This window comes from Benincasa hispida, chromosome 5, assembly GCF_027475165.1.
Source record: "Benincasa hispida cultivar pf3 chromosome 5, pf3_genome.v1.1, whole genome shotgun sequence".
Classification (NCBI taxonomy): domain Eukaryota; kingdom Viridiplantae; phylum Streptophyta; class Magnoliopsida; order Cucurbitales; family Cucurbitaceae; genus Benincasa; species Benincasa hispida.
The window spans coordinates 36219283-36242083 of NC_143482.1; the positions used below are offsets into that span (position 1 = coordinate 36219283).

Sequence of the window (22801 nt, forward strand, 5' to 3'; positions counted from 1 at the left end):
GTCTCTTCACTAGAGGTCTCCCCCTGAAGATGGCTAACAGGGAAGAAGGGCTAATCCTCAAGGAAAGTGATATCCATGGAAACAAAATATTTGCGAGAGGATGGGTGGTAACATTTATACCCACGCTGATGGAGTGGGTACCCAACAAAGACACATTTTTTAGCATGAGGGGTAAATTTCGTGCGGTTTGGACCATGGGAGTGAACAAAGGCAACACAGCCAAGATCAAAGTGGTACATTGGAGACTAAACGAGTCGTAGGGTAGGACTCTTTCAAACAATCTTAGGATTTTGAAAATTGAGGACCTTGGAAGGCATTCGATTGATTAAGTGAGCAGCAGTAAGGATGGCATCACCCCATAGGTAAGACAGGAGTGATGTGGATAGCATTAAGGACCTGGAAACTTCCACTAAATGACGATTTTTCCTTTCAGCTACACCATTTTGCTGGGGAGTGTAGGCACACGAACTCTGGTGGATAATCCCTTTGGATGCAAGAAACTCCTAGAAGAAAGTGTTAAAGAATTCCCACCCATTGTCACTTCTCAAAATACCAATCCTGGTATTAAACTGGGTTTCCATAATGACATAAAATTTCTGGAATACAGATAACACCTCGGACTTATCAGCGAGAAGAAAAACACAAGTAAGTCGAGTGTGGTTGTCTATAAAAGTGAATAACCAGCGTTTCCCTTTGGAGGTTGTGGTTGGTGAGGGACCCAAACATCACTATGGACTAAGGTGAAGGGTTTGGATAGTTTATAGGGTTGGAGTGGAAGGAGACACGACTCTGTTTGGCACGAATACACACTTCACACTTTAAAGAAGACACATTAATATTGCGAAATAAATGCGGAAATAAGTATTTCATGTACTGAAAGTTCAAATGCCCTAAGCAGTAATGCCATAATAGAAAATCATTCTCAGAATTAGAAAAATTTAAGGAGACAAGGCTAGTCCTATAATCATTCCTAGAGGAAGCATCATCAGTTAGGAAGTAAAGTCCCCCATCGTGCCAGGTAGTGCCAATCGTCGTCTCCGAACATAGATCCTGAAATAAAAAAGAGTCAGGTGACAATACTGTCTGACAATTCAGATCTCTTGTAATCCTACTGATGGATAACAAATTATATGAAATTTTAGGAACATGCAAAACGTCCCGCAAAACCAAACCCTAAAATGGAGAAAAATCCCCTTTTCCTGCAACAGGTGCGAATGACCCATCTACAATCCTAATTCGTTCGTTACCAGCACTTGGATAATATGAGAGAAACTGATCAGAGGTACCATTAAGATGATCCGTCGCCCTAGAGTCAACAATCCAAGGTTTTTTACCATTCACACTAATAAGACCAAAAGACTGTATATTGCCTGACTGGGTGATAACTTGTAGAAATACAAGTTATTGTGGTTCAAAAGTTGGAACAATTAGGGTCTTTAATGATAAAATCTCATCATTTTTAGAAGAAACACATGGTTACTCGAACACTATCAAACTCATGTAAAAGAATGTTTATTGCTAAAATATTGCGGCACTAACGCATGATATTGCAAGATCTCAACAAAGTCTAACGCATGATTAAGAAAAGTGTCACAGGCAAAGTCTAACACATGGGGCATGCATCGAAGGAATTCAACGCAAGGAAGATTCATTGATTCAGGCTATTTGTGTCAAATCACCACTTGCAAGCATGGGCATTTGCAGCAGGCAGCATCTAAAAAGCATCTGAGTGTCAGGCGGCCGACCAGGGTATGGAATTTAATGCTGCCCATCATCAAGTTGACGAAGACCGACGCCTATAAATAAAAAAAATCCCACCAGATGAAAGGGCTGGAGTTTTAGAATCTTAGATCTTTTAGCTCATTACATAATTATGAAACCGTAGAGCTATGCTGTGGTGGCGAGAAGAACAAGAGGGAAGAGAACCACCACCATCGCTGATCAAGGAGCGGAGGAAACTGAGCTCGAGAGAGACATTTCTTCCAATTCTTCCATAAATGGTTGTATACGAACCAGAATTGAGCCAAAGAAGACAAGAGATTGTACTCTACGGCTTGACTCCGTTCATTTCATCTTACTTATCGCTTTCATCTTCTCATTTGATTAAGTATTGGTTTTGTAAAGACAATTAGTTTCTTTATAAATTCACATATTTGATCTATCATACTTTGCCACTGTTTATTTCTTGTTTATATTGGATGCATCTATAACTTCATGCAAAATTTCATTTCGAACGCTTAAGCCAACTAAATCAATTGGTAAAAGCAACTTTAGCTTAAATTATTCGAGAGAATAAGTAAGCCAGTATCAAGTTAGAAACCTTAGTACATCTAGAGATAGACGCACTGGTGTTTTATTGCATCATGTCACTACAAGAATTTTGGGCTTTTATGTCGGTTGGAAAAAGTGAAACCGGATGTATAATGTCAATTTTGTTTTTTTTTAAAAAAGCGGATCTTTAATGTCGGTTTAAAACCGACATTAAAGATTCGATTTTCTTTTTTTTTTCCTTAAAAAAAAAATGAAATCCATTCCCCCCCCCCCTTTTTTTTTTTCATTTCCTGCTTCTATCCCTATCTATCCCTTTTCTAAACCCTATTTTCCCCATCAGCCACCTCTTCCCCAGTCCCCCCCCCCCCCCCCCCCATTTTTTTCTTACGAAAATGATATTAGGTTACATTTTGTTTCTCTCCTTTTTCTCTCAGATTTCAAACAAACCTTCATAGACGGCGAAGAGAACTGAAACCAAAATCTATAAAAAATGGTGACCAAAAATGCCAAAAAAGCCAATCTCTTGGATCATCACTCCCTCAAACACCTACTCGATGAATCTGTTTCTGAGGTAGAGAAGTAAGAGATATGTGGAACCAACGAGAAATGGCAAAACCCGTAGATAGGTCGGCAATGCCGGTCCATGTAGTACCGATTTGAAATCAATTTTTCATCTTTTCGTACTCCCGATGCCATTGATAAACAAGTAGCGCGAGTCATAGTCGATGCTTTGAGAAGATTCCAACAATGATTGAAAAAATAAATTGAAGAAAGAACAGAGAGATCGCTAGAGATATGAAGGATTTGAATCTGTTTCTGAGGTAATTCAATCTGCAATTTCATTCCCCCTTTTCTAAATCTTTTTCGCATCAATTTTAATCTAGGTTTGAGCTTTTTCCTTGCAGATTGTCACTAGCCGTAATGAAGGATTTGAATCTATTTCTGAGGTAATATTAAGGATTTGAATCTGTTTCTGAGGTAATATGAAGGATTTGAATCTGTTTCTGAGGTAATAATGAAGGATTTGAATCTGTTTCTGAGGTAATGCTATTTGGCTACATTTTAGTGTTTCTGAATATAAACCAGCTAAAAAAACCACAAAGTTCTAAGAGTTTTGGTAATGCGATACATTTTTTGTTTCGTCATTCATCTGTACTTCTTAGGGGAGAGAAGAATACTAGAGCATTAGAGATTTGGAGAAAGAATTTATTGATGTTTGATTCGAGTTCATGTCTCTCTGGAAAGTGTCAAGCTGAAGAAAAAGAATAAACACAAGAGAACAGAAAGGTCTAGGTTGGTAATTCCTTTGACATTTTTTTCCAGCACCATTTGTTACATAAGTGTGCCATATTCAGATATTCCAATCCTGTAGATTGTAGCAAAACTGCATGGAATACTGAGACCATTTCTACTTCAGAGAATGAAATCTGATGTCGAGCTAATGCTCCCTCGGAAGAAAGAAATCATAATATATTGGTTATGATTGAAGGTAGCACTGTTTTTTAATCTAATTGTTATAGATAGATTCTATAACTTGTGCATCAACTTCTCTTGTTTTCATAAATATTATTTATATATTTAGATAAATATCTCTGCCCAAATCCCTCTCTCTCTCGCTCATAAAGGCCAAATCCCTCCCCTCTCGCTCATAAAGTCCATCCGCTCTCACTCTCGCTCGTCCTTCCATTCTCGCTACTCTCGCTCTCGCTCTTGCTCATACCTCCACTCTCGCTCTTGCACATAAAGTCCCCTCTTGCTTGCCCTGCCCCAGCCCCGTTGCCAACCCTAGAGGAAACTGATCCTATTAAATCTAGCGCCTTGAGCAAGTGTTGTCTTTTTCTTTTCTTTCTTTTTTCCTTTTGACTTTGTAAATTGGTGGTTGGTTCCCTTTAGTTTCTTGGATTATATTCTTATCATCATGCATTTGATAATTTATTTCGTGCCTTCTAATTGGATTTTCTCTCTGTTGGAGGGAAGGGGACAAGGACATGTGGATTAATTAGTATTCTTGTGGTGAACTGTTAATATCACCATCCTTGTCAAAATTGCTTTCTTGACTTACTTTCCAATGGTTTACACAAGATGTTTTAATTCATAAGTCTTGTCAAATTTCATGGCTGAAAATACAATTAGCTACGTGTCGTGGTTGTTTGTTCCACAATAGTCCATGTGCTCAATTTGAATCATGCTTTTTTGAGTTAATCCTACTGGTGGCCGCTTTATGTTTATTGTGTGGTGGTTTAATATTTGGTGATTGATCCTTGTTAACAAGAATTATTGGTACAGGAAGTTCACTTTGGGAAATTGATAGTCTTCGACACCATTATTGTCCTCCTGTTTCAAGGTATGCAGTTTAATATTGATCTAGAAACTTCTATTGCTTTGGATTTCATACTGAAAACTAGTCCTTATGTTCTTGTAGGTTAGTTTTATGCCTAGTATCCCCGTACAATCAAGTGTGTAAAGTGTTCAAGAGAGAGCTTGGCATGACACCGGATAAGGCATATTTACTTGGCTAAACCTATTTCATATAATCAGATTATGCATTCATTCTGTTGAATGGAGATTACTTTTGCAATCTGACAGAAGCTGGTTATCTTGATTGTGTTACTGTTACATATGAGTTGGCACTTCTGTTTTCTGTATTCTGATCAAATTATAACGCGTTTCAATGTGCGTGACAGATTGAAGTTTCATTAACATTTGGCCTTTCATATGATTTTATAAATGTGGTTATGGTTATAATATTAATTTTTCTCCTTTGATCAGAGTCTACCTGAAGTTAAATTCTTAATCTCAGGCACATTACTTGTTAAGTTGAAGTTAAATTCTAAATCTTTCCAATTCTTCTGTAGTTGCTGGATGAGTTGAAGAAGAAGAATCCTGATAATGAAGTCCATCTCAACAACGTATATTACATCTCTTAATCTCTCAAACCCTCCCAAATTTATAGACAAATAAAATTGTGTTGCCCTTACACGTAAGATTCTGTTGCCCTTGTAAAATCATAATCTTTGTAATACTTGTAATTTTTGTTTTCAAGGCTTGAATATTGTACACCTTTTAAATTATAATTCTATAGAAGAATTTGTGGATTAAATGTAATAGATTTACAATCCATACATGAATAATGTCATAGCCATAGTGTTCGATGATGATGTGTCATGTTATACTTTTTTACCGAAAAAATGGATTTGGCAAGGGAACTTTAAAAAACGGATAGATTCGGGCTTTAATGTAGGTTAAGAATTCAAAAAAAATAGGCTTTAATGTCGGTTGCAACCGAACCTTTGATGTCGGTTGCAATCGACATTAAAGACCTTTAATGTTGGTTGCAACTGACAAGCTTTAATCACTAAAGGTCTTTAATGTCGGTTGCAACCGACATTGAAGGCTGTGTTATTGGTGTTATTGAAGCCCTTTAATGTCGGCTTAAAACCGACATTAAAGGCAACCGACATTAAAGGGCTTTAATAACACTATCTTTAATGTCGGTTTTAAACCAACATTAAAGCCTGAATTTCTTCTAGTGTGTGTTTGATAGGTATTATATGATATTCGCATTGAGAAGTGTCGAATAGAGTCTAACGCATAAATGAGATAAACAAGTCATCTCATTCGCATCATATCCTTGATCGTGTACATCTAACTTAGATTGATGCATATCACTTGCATTAAACTCCATTTTCACATGACCCATCATTCTCTACTCGACCCTTTTGTATCTTCTTGCACACACACACAGCAGCTTAGAGTAAATAACTCATTTCTACATACACTTACAATGCAAGGCATGCGTTAGCTTTAATCTGAATCCCTGAGTTCGACCCTAGACTTACCAGGAACCTGAGTTGGATTCATACTTGGATTTGAGTCAGGAAAACTTGAACGTTTATAGAGGAGTGTCATGCGTCCTGCTGCACATCACTAACGCATCAATGCATTACTAACGCATCATTCACATTTGCACTTATTTTCCAATTATTTTATACAATACACTCCTAAACTCGAATCACGAAATCAACGAACAAGTTTTTAGCGCCGTTGCCGGAGATTCAGCAACAAAACTAATAAGAAATTTTGCATGTATCTTTTGTAGGAAAATTTCAGCTGAGGGAGTATTACAAGCTAAGCAGAAGCTTGTAAACGTTTATGAGTAGGGAAAGCACCCCTAAACTTGTATACGACCCCGAAGTTGAAAGGACCTTCCGACGAAGAAATCAATCTAATCGTCGCTGTAGGTTAAGGCAACAACTGCTCAGATAACAAACTAGGCAACAACAAATAGTGGACGAACAAGTGAATCAAAACTTAGCTCAACAGCTAGCCCACACTGCGCAAAATTCTATCATAATGGCAAATAGTAGTACGCGTCCCATGCGGAAGTATGCGTCTCCTGGGTTGTATGATTTCTAACCAGGGATCATAGATCCAACGCCAGATGGGACAAGATTTGAGATGAAATATGTGATGTTACAAATGCTCCAAACAGCTGGACAATTTGGGGGTGCTCAGGGAGAAAACCCTCACGCCCACATGAAACGTTTTCTGAAGACGTGCAACTCATTTGTGATTCCTGGAATCACTCCAGAAGCTATCAAGCTATCTTTATTCCCATATTCTCTGCATGACGACGCAGAGCAATGGGTAAGTTCTTTGGAGCCTAGAGAGATCACGACCTGGGAAAAGTATGTGGAGAAATTCATGTAGAAATACTTCCTACCCATCACAAACGCAAGGAGATGGAGAGAGATCATGAACTTCGAGCAGGAAGAAGCTGAAACCTTAGTGCCGCATGGGAGCGCTTTAAAGGATTAGTCAAGAATTGCCCTAATCATGGATTACCGTTAACCATCCAGATGGAGACTTTCTATGGCAGATTAAACAGAGCGTCTCAAATGGCAACCGACGCAGCTGCAGCTGGCAGTATCATGGACAAATCTTATACTGAAGCTAAGGAAATACTGGACCACATAGCCAAGCATAATATGGAATGGGTGGATGACACTTACGACGCAAGAGCAGAAAGGAAGAGGCGATCTCAAAATGTAAATTCTATTGACTTTAACGCAATAGCCATGCTCTCTGCACAAGTGGCTACTATGACAAACCTTTTGCAAAATGTCACTGGGGAACGCATCAAACCTAGAAAAGGTAAATCAGGTAGAAACATTCGTATAGCCCATGGTTAGCTGTGTGGGCTGTGGAGATCCCCATTCCTACTCTGATTGCTCACAAAATCCGCAATCGGTATGCTTTATTAAAAATAACCCATCCTCAAACACATATAATCCCAGATGGAGGAACCATCCAAATTTTTCTTGGGCAGGTAACCAACGGGAGCAACCCCACTCAGGGGTAAACCAACAGCAGAGGTAAGGACCGCCGCCTGGATTCCAGCCAACGCAGCAGCTTCACCAACAACGCTTTAATAGAAGAGGTCATGCGTCGAGTTCAACATCTCTGCTTGAAAACCTCTTTTGGAGTCTATCGCCCAGAACGACGCATTGCTAAAAAGTCAGGTGTCTTCCATCAGAACTCTGGAGATACAAGTGGGGCAGATTGCGAGTGAGTTGAAGAATCAGCAGCCTGGAGTTTTGCCCAGCAACACGGAAACCCCAGGGAATACCAACGAAGCAGTAGAGTTAACACGGGAGGATGGCACAAATACGTTCAAAGTAAATGGGTAAGGAGTGAAGCCTTACTTTGAAAATGGTGTAGAATGAGAGAAGTCATCCCTTGTACTACGCGATGCCAACTGAGGCTTGCGTCGAAGCATCTCTGCTTTCACATTGACACATATTCTAGGGACGCTTCTTCTACCTTAATCTCTTTTGCATTATGTATTTTATCACTGCGTTTGTGTTTTATTCATTGTTTGCTTGTTTTTGCATTACATTTTAAGTTGATTGATGATTTTTATTGCTTTCTTAATTAAGAGATTTATTTGTTTTAAATTAAAAAATAAAAAAATTGTGTACAACCGGAAGAAGCTTAGGATGGGAATAAAACTGACGCGTTGGATATAAGCCAATGCATGGCCCAAACCGAAAGGAATCATCTCAAAAACACAAAACACTCGATTGCCTAGAAATCCTAGGTGCGTCCTTTCGTCTTCTTAATAAATGATGATGTCAGGTGCCGCCTGACGTCACCATCCTCTCTCCCTAGAGCTATAAAATGCAACCCTTCGACAGCCTCTTCTTCTTCCACCTCCTCTAACCCGACTTCGAAAAAAAAAACCCTAGCTCTCGAACTTCACCGCCCTTCGATCAAGTCCGTTACGTCGGTCAGCCTTCAGCCACAATGTCTTCAGCATCCGACAGCCAAAACCAATCAATGAGCTACGGAGGCATGTCGCCGGTAAGTTCCTTCTCAGCTTTCTCTGCTTCAATGTCGACCCCTCCAAACCCACGCCGAACCTCAAAAACCCCCTTTCCGACCAAGCCTTCGCCCGATGGGCATTCCACCACATCCTAGCGGCCATCTCGGTCGAAACCCATCGAAACCACCACAAATCCGAAATCCTCTAAAACCCACTAAAAAACCAAAACCGCCGCAAAACCTAAACCCAAAACTCCCACCAAACCAAGGCAGCAGCGCCTTTCTTCCTCCGCAACTGCCGAGAAACCCTACACAAAGCCCGCCCCACCACCATTCATTCCAAATATTACGCCGGTGGGTGCGACGCATGACCCTATTCCTGCTCATCTCCACAATGCACCATTGCCCGCAGGGCGTCCACTTCACCCATTATCCATCCAACCTTTAGCCACCATTTACCCTATTAAAGCAGAAGGAGCTAGCCAACCCCTTTCGTCGCGTTCACCCATTATCATTTCATCTCCCGGGTTGCCGCATACTCCATCCGGCACTCCACCAATCACTCCCCTCAGGCCTAGCTCTGATAGTCCTACATCAGAGCGAAACATCACGGAACTTGCGGAATTGGCTCGGAGCGAAGAGCAAGAAGTTTTCGGAGCGATTTTGGCAAGTTTGAATCAGAGCCAAGTAGAAGAGGAACAAGTGATGCGTCCTGACCCAACCGACGCATCACTTGAAATCGATGAAGTGGAACGTTATGCGATGATGCTTGAAGTAGAGTTGCAAGAAGAAGAAAAGAGAGAAGGGGAAGTTGGCTCGAACGTGTCGCAACCTCGCCAATCTGACGCGGATGAAGGGCCATCGAAAGAAAAAAGAGTGATGAGAAAAAGGAAATTAATTTTGGAGGATGAAGAAGAGCAGTTTGCAACTGGTCCTGAGGATGCAACGCATGAGAGCTGCTCAAGGTCTATAGTGTTAGAAAAGGAATTAGAGCAATACAAGCCCGCAAGCCAGGGGCAAAGGAAGTCAGCCCTCCAAAAAGAGTTGGAAAATGAATTAAGGGAGCTAGCGCGGGAAGCCAAAGCACACGAGGCGGGCAAACGCAAGGTAACTGATGTGTTACCTAAAAAGACCAAAGGGAGAAAGCGCCAGTTTAGTGACATTCTTGCCGAGAAGAGCTTCTTCCCCGAATGCAACCCATTTCCGCCATATATAACCGAAACTGTGGACGCAATGGGATGGGGTCAACTATTCGTTGGGCATACGAGGATTTGGCCCAACCTTGTCCGCCAATTTTATAGCAGTGAGTTTGATATGGAGAGAAGTACGGCGTTCGTTGATGGTGTTTTGGTGTGCTTCTCAAATGAAAAAATTAATGAAGTGTTCAATATTACAAGTAACCCAGATGCAAAGGGAAATCACATGTTGGAACATCCGACTCCAAGCCAAGTAGAAGATGCGTTAAGAGTAGTGGCCAAACCTAGAAGCAAATGGCAAACACCAAGAAGTGGAGTAAAGATCTTAGCGTCCAAGAATCTAAAACCAGATGTAGGGAGGATAATAAGGGACCAGATCAAAGCATGATGAAACATTATCAAGATGAAACATTATAATGTTGAAACATTATCAAGAGAACGCGTCCTAGCCACTAACTGCATCATGCAGCGCATTCCTCTAGACGTAGGGAGGATAATAAGGGACCAGATCAAAGCCATTAAAGCCAAACCACGAGGACAACTCTATTTCCCTTGGCTGATCTGTGCGCTGTGTGAACACGAGGGCATCCCTCTAGGGGATGATTATGAGGAAATCGATGGTCTGATAGATATCAAGTTGATCAGGCGTCTGCTTCGTGGTTCGCCGCACCAGCCTGCCCTGCCTCATAAGGACGTGGCAGCCAGACCTCGACCCTCCAAACGCGCCCCTAAAAGAAGACGCGTCCGGGTGATTGAACGTAGCGATGAAGCTTCGGAGAATGAATATTACGAAGCGAAGCATACGTTTACTGATGAAGAAGTGCGACCAAACCTAAACATCCCTCTCCCAAACTCACTTTGGCCCCACAAGAAGGGATACTTGATCCAACGCAGCACGAGACTACCAATTTAGATCAAGAAATCCCTAGTCCCCCTCCTTCGCCCTTACCAGCGCCAATTCTAACTTTTGTGCCGCCTCTAATTATTTTTGAGCCAACCGGGTTAGGGTCAAGTAACGCACGAATTATTGAAGACCCAATTGAAATAACTGAAGAGCCAACACCGCCACAACCACGCATGGATATTGACGAGTTGAAAATTTTCATTAGTGATCAACTCAGACCACTGGCCGCGTCCATTGAAACTCTTCAACAACAAAATAGGGTTCTAAGGGATTACTTGCGGCAGCAAACAAGAAGAATGCAAGACCAGTTTGTCTACACAACGCAGTATATTAATCAGGTCCTGGTCGGAATGTTTGTCTTGCCACCGTTCCCTGCTCACCTAAGGAACCCTCTGCGCTTCATGGATGAAGACCCTGCAGAAGAATGCAGGGATGACGTGCCAGCACAATAAGTTTGGGGGTGTTGGTCACTTTGTTCTTTGTTTCTATTAATCTTTTGTATTTGTTTGCTATGTTTGTTTATTCCATTAGTTATCCAATGAAAATGAATGAAATTTCTATCATTTTTTATCTTTGCGTTTGTCCTTAGCATACTATGCTTTTTTTATTAGTCTTGTGCATTGTTTTACCTCAATAATATTAGCAATATGAAATTTATAAGTATAGAGTAGACGTTAGGAAAATAAACAAAGCCTGAACTTTTCTAAAAAGTCTATATGTTTTCTTTCTAACGCATGCAAGCTTTAAATCAAAACTCCTTTCGAAACTCTCAAAGTCTTTTTGAAATTTTGTTTCCCTTTTAGCAACGAGGATTTCAAAATTTTGTTCGTTGATTTCGTGATTCGAGCTTAGGAGTGTATTGTATAAAATAATTGGAAAAATAAGTGCAAATGTGAATGATGCGTCGATGCGTTTATGATGTGTTAGTGACGCATTGATGCGTTAGTGATGTGCAACAGGACGCATGACACTCCTCTATAGACGTTCAAGTTTTCCCAACTCAAATCCAAGTATAAATCCAACACAAGTTCCTGGTAAGTCCAGGGTCGAACTCAAGGATTCAAATTAAAACTAACACAAGGCCTTGCGTTGTAACTGTTGTAGAAATATCCTAAGTGTATGTAGAAATGAGGTATTTACACTAAGTTGTTGTGTATGTGTGCAAGAAGATACAAAAGGGTCGAGTAGAGAATGATGAGTCGTGTGAAAATGGAGTTTAATGCAAGTGATATGCGTCAATCTAAGTTAGATGTACACGATCAAGAATATGATGCGAATGAGATGACTTGTTTATCTCCGTTTATGCGTTAGACTCTATCCGGCACTTCTCAATGCAAATATCATACAATACCTAGCTCTAGGATGTATGCGCCAAACACAGGATGCAATAAAACACCAGTGCGTCGATCTCTAGATGTACTAAGCGTTTCTAACTTGATGCTGGCTTACTTATTCTCTCGAATAATTTAAGCTAAAGCTGCTTTTACCAATTGATTTAGTTGGCTTAAGCGTTCAAAATGGAATTTTGCATGAAGTTATAAATACATCCAACATAAACAAGAAATAATCAGTGACAAAGTATGATAGATCAAATATGTGAATTTATAAAGAAACTGATTATCTTTACAAAACCAATACTTAATCAAATGAGAAGATGAAAGCGATAAGTAAGATGAAATAAAAGAAGTCAAGTTGCGGAGTACAATCTCTTGTCCTCTTTGGCTCAATTCTGGTTCGTGTACAACCACTTGTGGAAGAATTGGAAGAAATGCCTCTCTCAAGCTCAGTTTCCTCCGCTCCTTGATCGACGATGGTGGTGGTTCTCTTCCCTCTTGTTCTTCTCGTCACCACAGCACAGCTCTACGGTTTCAGAATTATGTAATGAGTTAAAAGATTTAAGATTCTAAAGCTCCAGCCCTTTCATCTGGTGGGATTTCTTCTATTTATAAGCGTCTGTCTTTGTCAACTTAATGATAGGCAGCATTAAATTCTATACCCTGGTCGATCGCCTGACACTCAGATGCTTTTCAAACGCCGCCCGCTACAGATGCCCATGCTTGCAAGTGGTGATTTGACACAAACAGCCTGAATCAATGAATCTTCCTTGCGTTGAATCCCTCCGATGCATGCCCCATGCATTAGAATTTGCCTGCAGTACTTTTCTTAATCATGCATTAGACTTTGTTGAGATCCTACAATATCATGCGTTAGTGCCGCAGTATTTTAGCAATAAACATTTTTTTGCATGAGTTTGATAGTGTTCGAGTAATTCAATGCGTTTCTTTTAAAAATGATGAAATTTTATCATTAAATGCCCTAATTTTTCCAACTTTTGAGCCACAATAACTTGTATTTCTACAAGTTATCACTGGGCAATAGTACTGATTCCAACCGTACTCAGGTTGGTCGTACTGTCAACTGAGGAGAGCCCAGGCAGGATATTTGTACTGGGTAAAATAGGGAAAGAATTTACCGGGTTTTCATCTGGGTATTGGGTCGAGCCACCATGATTGGACGCGACTGGAAAAGAAGCTCCTACGGACAGCTGGACAGAGGCAGAAGCAGCCGTAAAAGCTGGACTCAATCTGCCGGTTGGATAACTCACAAACGGAGGCTGCTCTGCTGCTCAACTCGACACACAGGAAGGCATCGACTGGGTAGGAACTTGAACGATCGGCATGAACGGCGCGACCGGCGCGGACGAAGAGCTCGACAGCAACCCACCGACGCGGCTCGGCCTGATCGAGCGTATCTAATCGACGAAGGCTACTTCGGTTTGGGACGACGCGGACGGTGCGATCGAGCATCTCTGATTGTCAAAGGCAGCTTCAATCTGGAACGACACAGACGACCCTCCCTCATGCAGCAGCTGGAACATCTCGACAAGGTTAAATCTCTCCTCTACTAGCAGCGGCTGGGATCAGCTATGGTAGGGCGGCTTGGAGATACTCCTTCACAGCCGCTTGAATGGCTGTCTTCATGTTAACACTCAGAGCTCCGTCGGTTCCCATGGGGTTTGTTGAAGAAGTCTGTGGTTGGTTCTCATCGATGACGGCTAGGGTTTCGTCGCCTAGCTCTGATACCATGTTAAAAATAAAAGAGTAGGGAAGAGAATAATAACACAGTTACGTGGAAACCCTAGTACAGGGAGAAAAACCACGAGACACTGATTTTTATTATTAATTCTAATACACAAAGTATAAGAAATAGGCCAAATAAATAGACTAGTGGGAAGCTCTAGGGTATACACAATTACTAAAATATCCCTAGGATTACAAGCTGTTTTTCGACAATATCTAATGGATAACATTGATTCATCTCTCATGGACAAAAATATTGATATGTCGATGGAACTTTAATACATGCTTATAACCATTTATATACATATATATATGGGGGTTATAAACGAAAAACAAAGAGAAGTCTATGAATTAGTTCAAATATGGATTGTTTGGATCTTCATAGAAGCTCAAAATGTTGTCCTACCAGTAAAAGATCATTATTCAGATTGCAAATGTCTATAATTCACATGCTGTCAGAATTTACTGTTAATATTCTACATTTTATATACACCTCCCAATAAAGCATGCGAAGCCACTGAAAATTTCAAAATCTAGAGACTGACCTTTTTGTTTTGAAGATTGATTTTTACATTTTAAACTTCATTGTCAATCACAACTTCAAACTTCATAACCAGGATTCACTTTCTGCTGTACATCTCCATAGCTTTCAAGCTCCTCCATGTCCTCCAAACTCCCTAAGAACAAAGGCAACCTTTGATGCAGCTTACCTGGCTGCATTGAGAGAATTCGGTTTTTACCATCTGAACCTCGGCCTCCAGCTTGCTCGACGAGGAGGCTAAGAGGGTTTGCTTCATATACTAAACGAAGATGGTCTCTTGGATTCATTGCCACTCCCCCGTACAATAAAGTTCGATGGAGATCAGCAACCAGAGAACATATGTAACGGGCAGAGTACTTCTTTGGATTTTTGCCTTTCCCCTGTCTGATTGTGTCGATATATTGCCGCAATCCTTCTGGCCAATCGAAATATCTTGCATCATTTACGGAATATATTTGCCCTGAAGAATAAGTAGTTGGAATAAGGTCCAAAAGATCCCCATATTGTCTGTTGAAACGTTGATAATTCAATAGTGGGAAAGAAATATAAGTTTTGAATACTCCCAAAATCTGCTCGTCTAAAAGCGCTCCAAGCTACTAAACATAATCGTTCTATTAACACTAAAAAACTCCTTATCTAATGACTAATATGTCCAAATATTCACAACATTTAAGTACGTGTAGTGTATAGATCTACAGCGTCATTCCCCAACAAGTAGCTGAAAATGGATCACCAATTCAGTGAATTCTAACAGGAAAGCAAGTTGAAGCAAAGAAGGGCTATAGCTAGAGCCATTTTTCTTTTTTTTTTTTTTGGACTATAAGAAAACGAGTCATATGGGAAAAGGTTGCAATATAAGGAAATCCCACTACAAAAAATTATTCTAATTCTCCCTATTATTTCATTTAAGATAGAAACAACTGCTCTCAGGAAAAAAAATGAAAGAATAAGACATACAAAAGCTAAGTCCACAAAAACCTCACTTAAGAAAGGCTAAAGGGTTTCCAACTAAGTAATATGTTACCTAGAGAATCTAACTAAGTAAGATATTACCCAAAAATTCTTTAAGCCCGAAGTCCAAAGAGAAACATGGAACCTCACCAAGGACCAAATTTCACTAAGGCCCCTATCCACATCTCTAAATAATCTATTGTTCCTCTCCACCAAAAGATGAAACCCGAAACTGCTGCATTATATTGGCCATCAATGTTCTTCAGTTACTTATGGTTTCTCTTTACTCTCTAAAGGCTCATTTACTTTGGGTAAATGCAGTAAAAGCTTTCCTCTCTAGCTTATGGATGGAAAGGAACCAACGAATTTGTTCAGATAAATATCGCTCTTGGATGGACATTTATTATTCAACTCGCTGCAATGCCTCACTTTGGTGCTCTTTATCCAAACCTTTTGAGGGATACTCTCTTCCAGATATCATCTTAAATTGGGTTGTTTTTATTGATGCTCAATAGGGTCTTGCTATTTCTTTTTATTCATTTTCAACCTTGTTCTTTTATTCAATTTTGTATTTATTTAACTTTTCTTGTCACTAGTATTTCACTCCCTTTCGGATTTTGTTTCCCTTAAACATTAGTTTCTTTTCATTTCATTAAGGAAAAGTTTTGCCTCTTGTTAAAAAAAATATTGTGTTATATTTTGAACCATGGAATCTGACATGTTACCTCGAGGAGGGATTTTGATATGAGGATGAGTCAGAATGAAGTCTCCTGTTGAATGGTCCAGTGTAAATGCATGTGTCCCGGAACCAAAGCTGGCACAAAGTATTGTGGCTGATGAGTAGAGAACATATCCAGCTGCCAAAAGTTTAGACCCACTCTGTAGAGAATTAAGCACGGCCTTCTCTTCTCTTGGTAAATTATCGAGTTCAACAAGACGTTTATAAACCCCAAAAATTGTGCCCGTAGGTATCGATGCATCAATATTTCGAGAACCATCAAGAGGATCTGTTACCACCACAAATGGGCCATCATCTCTAATCCAAACTGGTTCATCATCTTCTTCTGAAGCCATCACAGCAACTTTTCCGGAATTTCTAAGGGATGATAAGATGATTTCATTCTGTAAAAAAGAAGAGAGATTGTTTCCAGAATTTAGTTTTTTTTTTTTTTTTCTTCAGGACGTATTTGCAAAGAAAACTGAACACCTAGGTTGCTAGACTAGAAAACCTGAACAGTAACTGAATCATAATATCCGGAATATTTTAGCAAGTTATATGTTTTGCAATTTAGGCCTTCAAAATCCAAGTGTCTCAACAGGGTTAAAATATAGCTTTGATTCCTATAATTTATCTAATTTTTAATATGTTTACATTAGTCAATCAAGTCTTCAAGAAGCCCCAATTTCATCCTTACCGTTAAATGTAGGTTATGAATTAATGAAAAAAAATGGAATAGAAACTAGTTTTTTGCCCCATAACCTCTTGTATAAAGTAGTTGATGACATTGAGATGACACGATAGACATATTTAACATTACCTATTTAAAAGTTTCAAAAATAAGGTTAGATTGTGATCTATAGTCAGAAAAGTGGAAAGAAGTCAAGAAGATTAAAATAGATCTCGTAGCATTCACGATCCTACATTCCAGACAACAAGAAAATGAGTCAGGCACTTTGTTATTAAAGATTTTGATGGTAAACACTAAATTTATTTAGGACCTACAAATATTCTAATACTCCGGGAACTAAAATAGAAGGAAATTACTAAATTAAAAATAAGGGTAAACTTTAGTAACAAAGTAACACAGTTATATTTGAACCTTAGAACTTTTAAAACTTGAACCACCAAAAGGGAAAGGAATTTATATTTCAGTGACCTAATAAAGATAATAGAAAGAGACTGTTAAATCTGAAATTGCTCTCGTTTAGTTGGAACTGCTACATTCATTGTTTTTTAGTTGCTATACTACAAGTAAGGAAAATTACAAAAAAATACATTTGAACTGTCCGTTTACCCTTTGTCTTAAAAACATCCTTATTCTTTCAAAAGTTGCAATACTATCCATGACCAACGCTCTAGCTTTTAGCCTTGAGACTTATGCCTTCGTTGAACCATAAGATGTTTACGCCTCTGATAAAAGAGACTTACACCCTTGTGAAAACACACCGAGGCTTAAAATCTCTATGCCTCATTGAATGATTAGAAAAATAATAGTGATTTGCCTAATTCTTAAAAAAAGTTAAGGTTTGAGTTGTGACAATTTGAACTAGGACTACTTTTACTATTGTGACTTTAAAAACATTGAAGACAAATTTATGGTATAACTCTATCATATTAATGATAACAATAGTGATGATAAAGATATCCTTTTAGAGTTTTTGATTAAGTAAAATTGCAGAGGTAAATTCTTTTTACACTTTATATGACTATTATGTTTAGCAATACTTTGTCATACCAATTTAGGATTTGTAAAATGTTTTTAATTCACTAAAAAACATTGGCTACAATGTTGAATGGAAATTGGGACCAAGAATGGTGTGGTGGTGGCCTGGAACGAATTGGGACTTCACACACCATTACATCTTTTCACCTCACATCACATGTTCCAACTTAAGTTCAAGATTTCTACTCCAAGGATAGTTTTGAAAAGTCAAGGGTATGATTTCAATATTTGAAAAAATATGAGTAGTTTTGAAACAAAGTCAATTTAGGGAATATTAACCACAGACAATTTGGACACTGAAACAAAGTCAACCTTAAAGTTTATAAGATTTAGTACAATGCTTACGAAATTCAAGAACTATTGAAAGAGGCAACAAGACTGCTAAAGCTGGGCTTGAGCTTATATAGTGGAAACTGAAAGATCCATGGTGCTTCAGTTGATAGAACTAATTAACCAGACAAGTTGATGCAGAAAACTAAAAGACAACCTCGATAACAATAAGATTAAGAAAACTACGCATTCAAACTTCAACGACTAAAGACAGAGTAAAACAGATAGCCAATTCAATCAATATCCATAATCAATTGAAATTTGCTTACAGACACAATGTCGAGCGGCTTGGGTGCATCCCTCTCCGACCCAACAACCACACCTCCGCCGGCAGCCAAACCCGCCAGATATTGAAGATCGGAACTGAAGGGAGAAGCAACGAGAGCGGCAATTTTCTTGCAAGCATACTGAATATGAGTCAACAGCAGCACTAAATCATCTCCCAAACCAATCCCTCCCTTACCCACAAAATCAGTCAAAGTACAGAGGCCATCAATGGCTGCCCCGCTCGAATCTGCCCCTGTTCGAGACCCGACGGCGAGCCCAGAAGGCGAAGAAGCCATAGCTATGGGGACGCGAAGCTTAGATGGAGAGGGGAAATGGCGGATTATTGGAGGGAAACGAGGGAGATTTGAGGGAAAAGCAACGGGGGGATTGAAAGGGGGAATGGCGGTGGTTTGCATTGTATTATCGTGTGGATTGGTTTTGGCTTCTGGGATTTGGCGGAAGCTGATGGGATCATAATGGGCGATGGAACTGCGATTCGCCACTTCAGAATAAGTTGGGTAAGATGAACTTTGGTGACCGTGGCATTGGTGGGTAATAATCCCGACCGTAATGACTATAAATTATTTATCAAAATATAGGACAAAATTCTAATTATATATCATAGACGCGTCGTGAACTTGAGAATATAAAGAGAATATGAATACCAATAAAATATAATATTAAAATAAATATAATATAATATAATAATAAATTAAATATATGAAATAAATAAATAATAAAAGTAAATAAAATAAAAATAAATAAATTTCTCCCCTTTCTCCAATCTTTTTGGATTTTACTCAATGTGTGTATGTATTCCTAAGGCCACCAAATGCTACTATTTATAAGCAATTTAGCAAGTAGAAGGTAGATTACATGGACACTAATAACGTGTAATATTGATACACATGGACAACACTTTGAAAAATGAGGACATGACACATAGTCAATTGACACTAAGCATAAGCATCTAATATGCATATATTATCATAATATTTATAATACTCCTCCTTAGATGCTCATTATATATATAAAATATGTCTCGTTAAAACCTTACTAGGAAAAAACTCATCGGGAAAAAAATCTTAGTGAAGGAAAAAAAAGTAAATATTTCATATAATCTAATACTCTTAAAAAGAATAACATTGCATAAATCAAACTGCCGATGACAAATCTCTAAGTCGTCACATTCTAATATTGGGTACCAATTTCTCAAAGGTTGCTGTTGGTAATGATTTTGTAAATAAGTCTGCTAGATCATCCTTTTAACAAATTTGTTGTACAATAATGTCATCATTTTCTTCAAGATCATGAGTGTAAAAAAGCTTTGGTGAAATATATTTTGTTCTATCTCCTTTAATACATCCTCCTTTGATTTTAGATATGCATATTATATGATGGGCTTTGACATGTCTGGAACAATTTCCAGACCAGTCAAGAATTTTCTGAGCCAAACAGCTTCTTTAGCAGCTTCACAAGCCGCTATATACTCAGCCTCCATGGTGGAGTCCGCGATGCTCCCCTGCTTGGTGCTTTGCCATACTACTGCCCCTCCATTAAGAGTGAATACTAATCCGGATGTGGATTTCTTAGAATTCCTATCAGTTTGAGCATCAGAGTTTGTGTATTCTGTAAGAATCAAATCCTTAGAACCATACGTGAGCATATAGTCCCTCGTTCTTCGTAAATACTTGAGGATATTCTTAACGGTTGTCCAGTGATCTAATCTTGAATTAGATTGATATCTACTGACTATCCCCACTGCGTAGCAAATTTCAAGTCTAGTACATAACATCGCATACATCAAACTGCCGACGATAGATGCATATGGGATCCGTCTCATCTCCTCAACCTCTTGAGGTGTCTTAGAACACTGTTCCTTAGACAATGTAACTCCATGCCTGGAAGGTAATAAGCCCTCTTAGAATTCTACATTGAATATTTGAAAAGCATCTTGTCAATATACGATGCCTGAGACAGTGCTAGCATTTTTTTCTTTCGATCTCGAAAGATCTGAATACCCAGAACAAACCGAGCTTCTCCCAAATCTTTCATTTGGAATTGGGTCGCTAGCCAGTTCTTAACTGTAGTCAGTAAACCTACATCATTCCCAATGAGTAGGATATCATCTACATACAACACTAGAAAAACTACTGAATTGTTGATGATCTTCTTGTATACACAAGGCTCATCAACATTTTAATCAAAGTAATAAGATTTGATCGCAGTATCAAACCTTATGTTCTAATATCGAGATGCTTGTTTCAGTCCATAAATGGACTGATTAAGCTTACAAACCTTTTGCTCTTGACCTTAGGTTATGAATCCCTCAGACTGCACCATATAAATGCAACTAAAATATCACTTATTTTGTAGACAAAGTGAATAAAATATCATAAATTTTATTAATCATATAAAAAGTTTATTCATACAATGTTTACAAACTATAGAACCCTATGAGATTTAGGGTATCACATAAAGAGTTTGTTCATACAATGTTTATAAAGAGTTTGTTCATACAATGTTATTGATATTTTATTTAATTTTGTCTTATTAACCCTAAAATCCAATAAACTAACATCCTAGGTTGTCTTATGAGTCTTGAACTGTATATAGAGACATATAGAGATCAATGTACATGATACAGCCGGGTTTATAGTATAGAGGTAAGATTGGGTACCTTATCCTGGTAACACTATGGATACGACCCACTTTGTATTTGATACAAATACAGGGATCCAATGCATTCTTGTAGGAGACACACGAGTGGGGGTATCCTAGGCAATGAGTTTGCACAAGACCGGATCGTGAAATAGTAACCACTAGATGTAATTTCGTTGACTAGTTCGGTTTCTATTTCAATAGGATGACCTAGGCAACTTAGTCGTACTCTTGAGTATATTATGAACTTCTGTCACGAGGGATTGTCCTTTGATTTGTATGGGTGAGAGTGACCAGTTCACCTACTTAATATGCCTACCATTTTGGGGATAAGACCAAATGGGTAGTTGGGAACATAATCATACAATATGGATTTCATTCCTTCCCGACTTAAGGGTAAGTAGATGAGTCTTTCTTTAAGTGGTGTATCCAGGACTTGAATAAAAGGCCCTACCCTCTCCCTGGCCCAAGAGGGGTTTCTATTTAATGGTTGGACCATAAACAGGTTGTTCATTAGAGGAGCATTGGTACTTAAGGATGTAAAGGTAACCTAGGGGTAAAACGATAATTTGATCCAGCTGGTGTTATGAACACTCGTGAAGAACTAACTTGCTAGACACAAAAACATTGAATCAGGAAGGGATTCATAAACTAATCGTCCAAAGTTGAATCAATGGATTTCAATTAGTCAAATCGATTTTCATATATATCCCAACTTTTTTCGTTTTTAAACTTGAAAATTCTTAGGGGGTGTTTGTTTCAGGGGTTGGAATTGGATGGGTTAGTTATCCTAAGCCCAACCCTCGTTTGAGGCAAAGATCTAGGAAGCCTTGACTTCTTATATCTTTTCCCATGGGGTTTAAATAGTAAACACTATTCAAATCCATGGTGTTATCTTTTTTTTTTTTTTTTTTTTTTTTATCTAATTTAATCTAGGAAGTATGTCAGGCAAGCTCTGGACACCACCTTTGGTGACCACCGTCGGCCAATTCTAGCTGCCACCCTTCGGCGATTCCTGCCAGCTAACTTCGGCCGCCACATTCGGCAACCGCCACCCGCTAACTTCGATCGTCATTTCGGTGACTGTCATCGGTCAACCTCTGGCCTCCACCTTTGACGATTACCGAGGAGTTTTTATCGAAAGTGTTTAAATAAAAACTAATTTTTGAAAGATATTTTTTTTCTAAGTCATTGCAAACACATTATTAAACTGCAATTGTATAATTAGGTGTATTTATTTAGTTTGTATATGTTGAAAGTCCTAATTTAATTTAATAACATTTTCATTTTTTTCATTGGTCAATTTAACTAGTTCGAAGACTTAAAATCACTTTCTAAACGTAGAGGTTTAAAATGTTTAAAACAACTTAGCAACTAAAGAAAAATTAAAACTAAAAAATTTATGATATTTTATTCCTCAAATGTAATTTGTCAAAAAAAATTATAATTTTTCAATAATTTAATTTAATATTAAAATACTAGTTTATTTCAATTTTAAGTTAGCGTATTATGGTAAAAAAAAAAGTTTGATCATTTTCAAATTAGTTAGTGACAAAAGCCTATGAAATTTTATTTCAAAATCTAATAAAATTAAAATATCAAACTATTAAAACAATAAATTAAATAAAATTATAATTCTAGTCAAAATCTCTATTTCAAATTTTTTTTTATAAAATATTTTTCTAAAATTTTTAGTTTATTTTAGATTTAACTATAGTAAAATAATTAAGATGACAAATTTAAACTAATCTAAAATCGAATAGTGATTAAACATCATAAAATATTTCACAAACTAAAGATTTATAAATTACCCTCCATTTACTAGTTAAGTC

General features: G+C 38.3%; 1 protein-coding gene and 1 pseudogene across 5 annotated transcripts; both read right to left on the reverse strand.

The window, feature by feature from the left end:
* Positions 1 to 772: 772 nt before the first annotated feature.
* Positions 773 to 18908, reverse strand: LOC120077892 (Inositol monophosphatase family protein). 5 transcript variants are annotated; one of them, XR_005481852.2, is made up of 5 exons: positions 18311 to 18908; positions 15993 to 16389; positions 14321 to 14776; positions 13169 to 13771; positions 12280 to 12844 (listed from the first exon to the last, which is right to left on the reverse strand). XR_005481852.2 is itself a non-coding variant. In XM_039031988.2 (3 exons), the coding sequence occupies exons 1-3, from the start codon at positions 18722 to 18724 to the stop codon at positions 14376 to 14378; spliced, it is 1212 nt and encodes a 403-aa protein (XP_038887916.1). In that variant the 5' UTR covers positions 18725 to 18908; the 3' UTR covers positions 14127 to 14375. The 5 variants fall into 5 exon arrangements, 1 of the variants encoding a protein (XP_038887916.1); XR_005481853.2 differs by lacking the exons at positions 12280 to 12844; positions 13169 to 13771 and adding an exon at positions 773 to 1050; XR_005481854.2 differs by lacking the exon at positions 13169 to 13771.
* Positions 7002 to 7114, reverse strand: LOC120078894 (small nucleolar RNA R71; annotated as a pseudogene).
* Positions 18909 to 22801: the final 3893 nt, after the last annotated feature.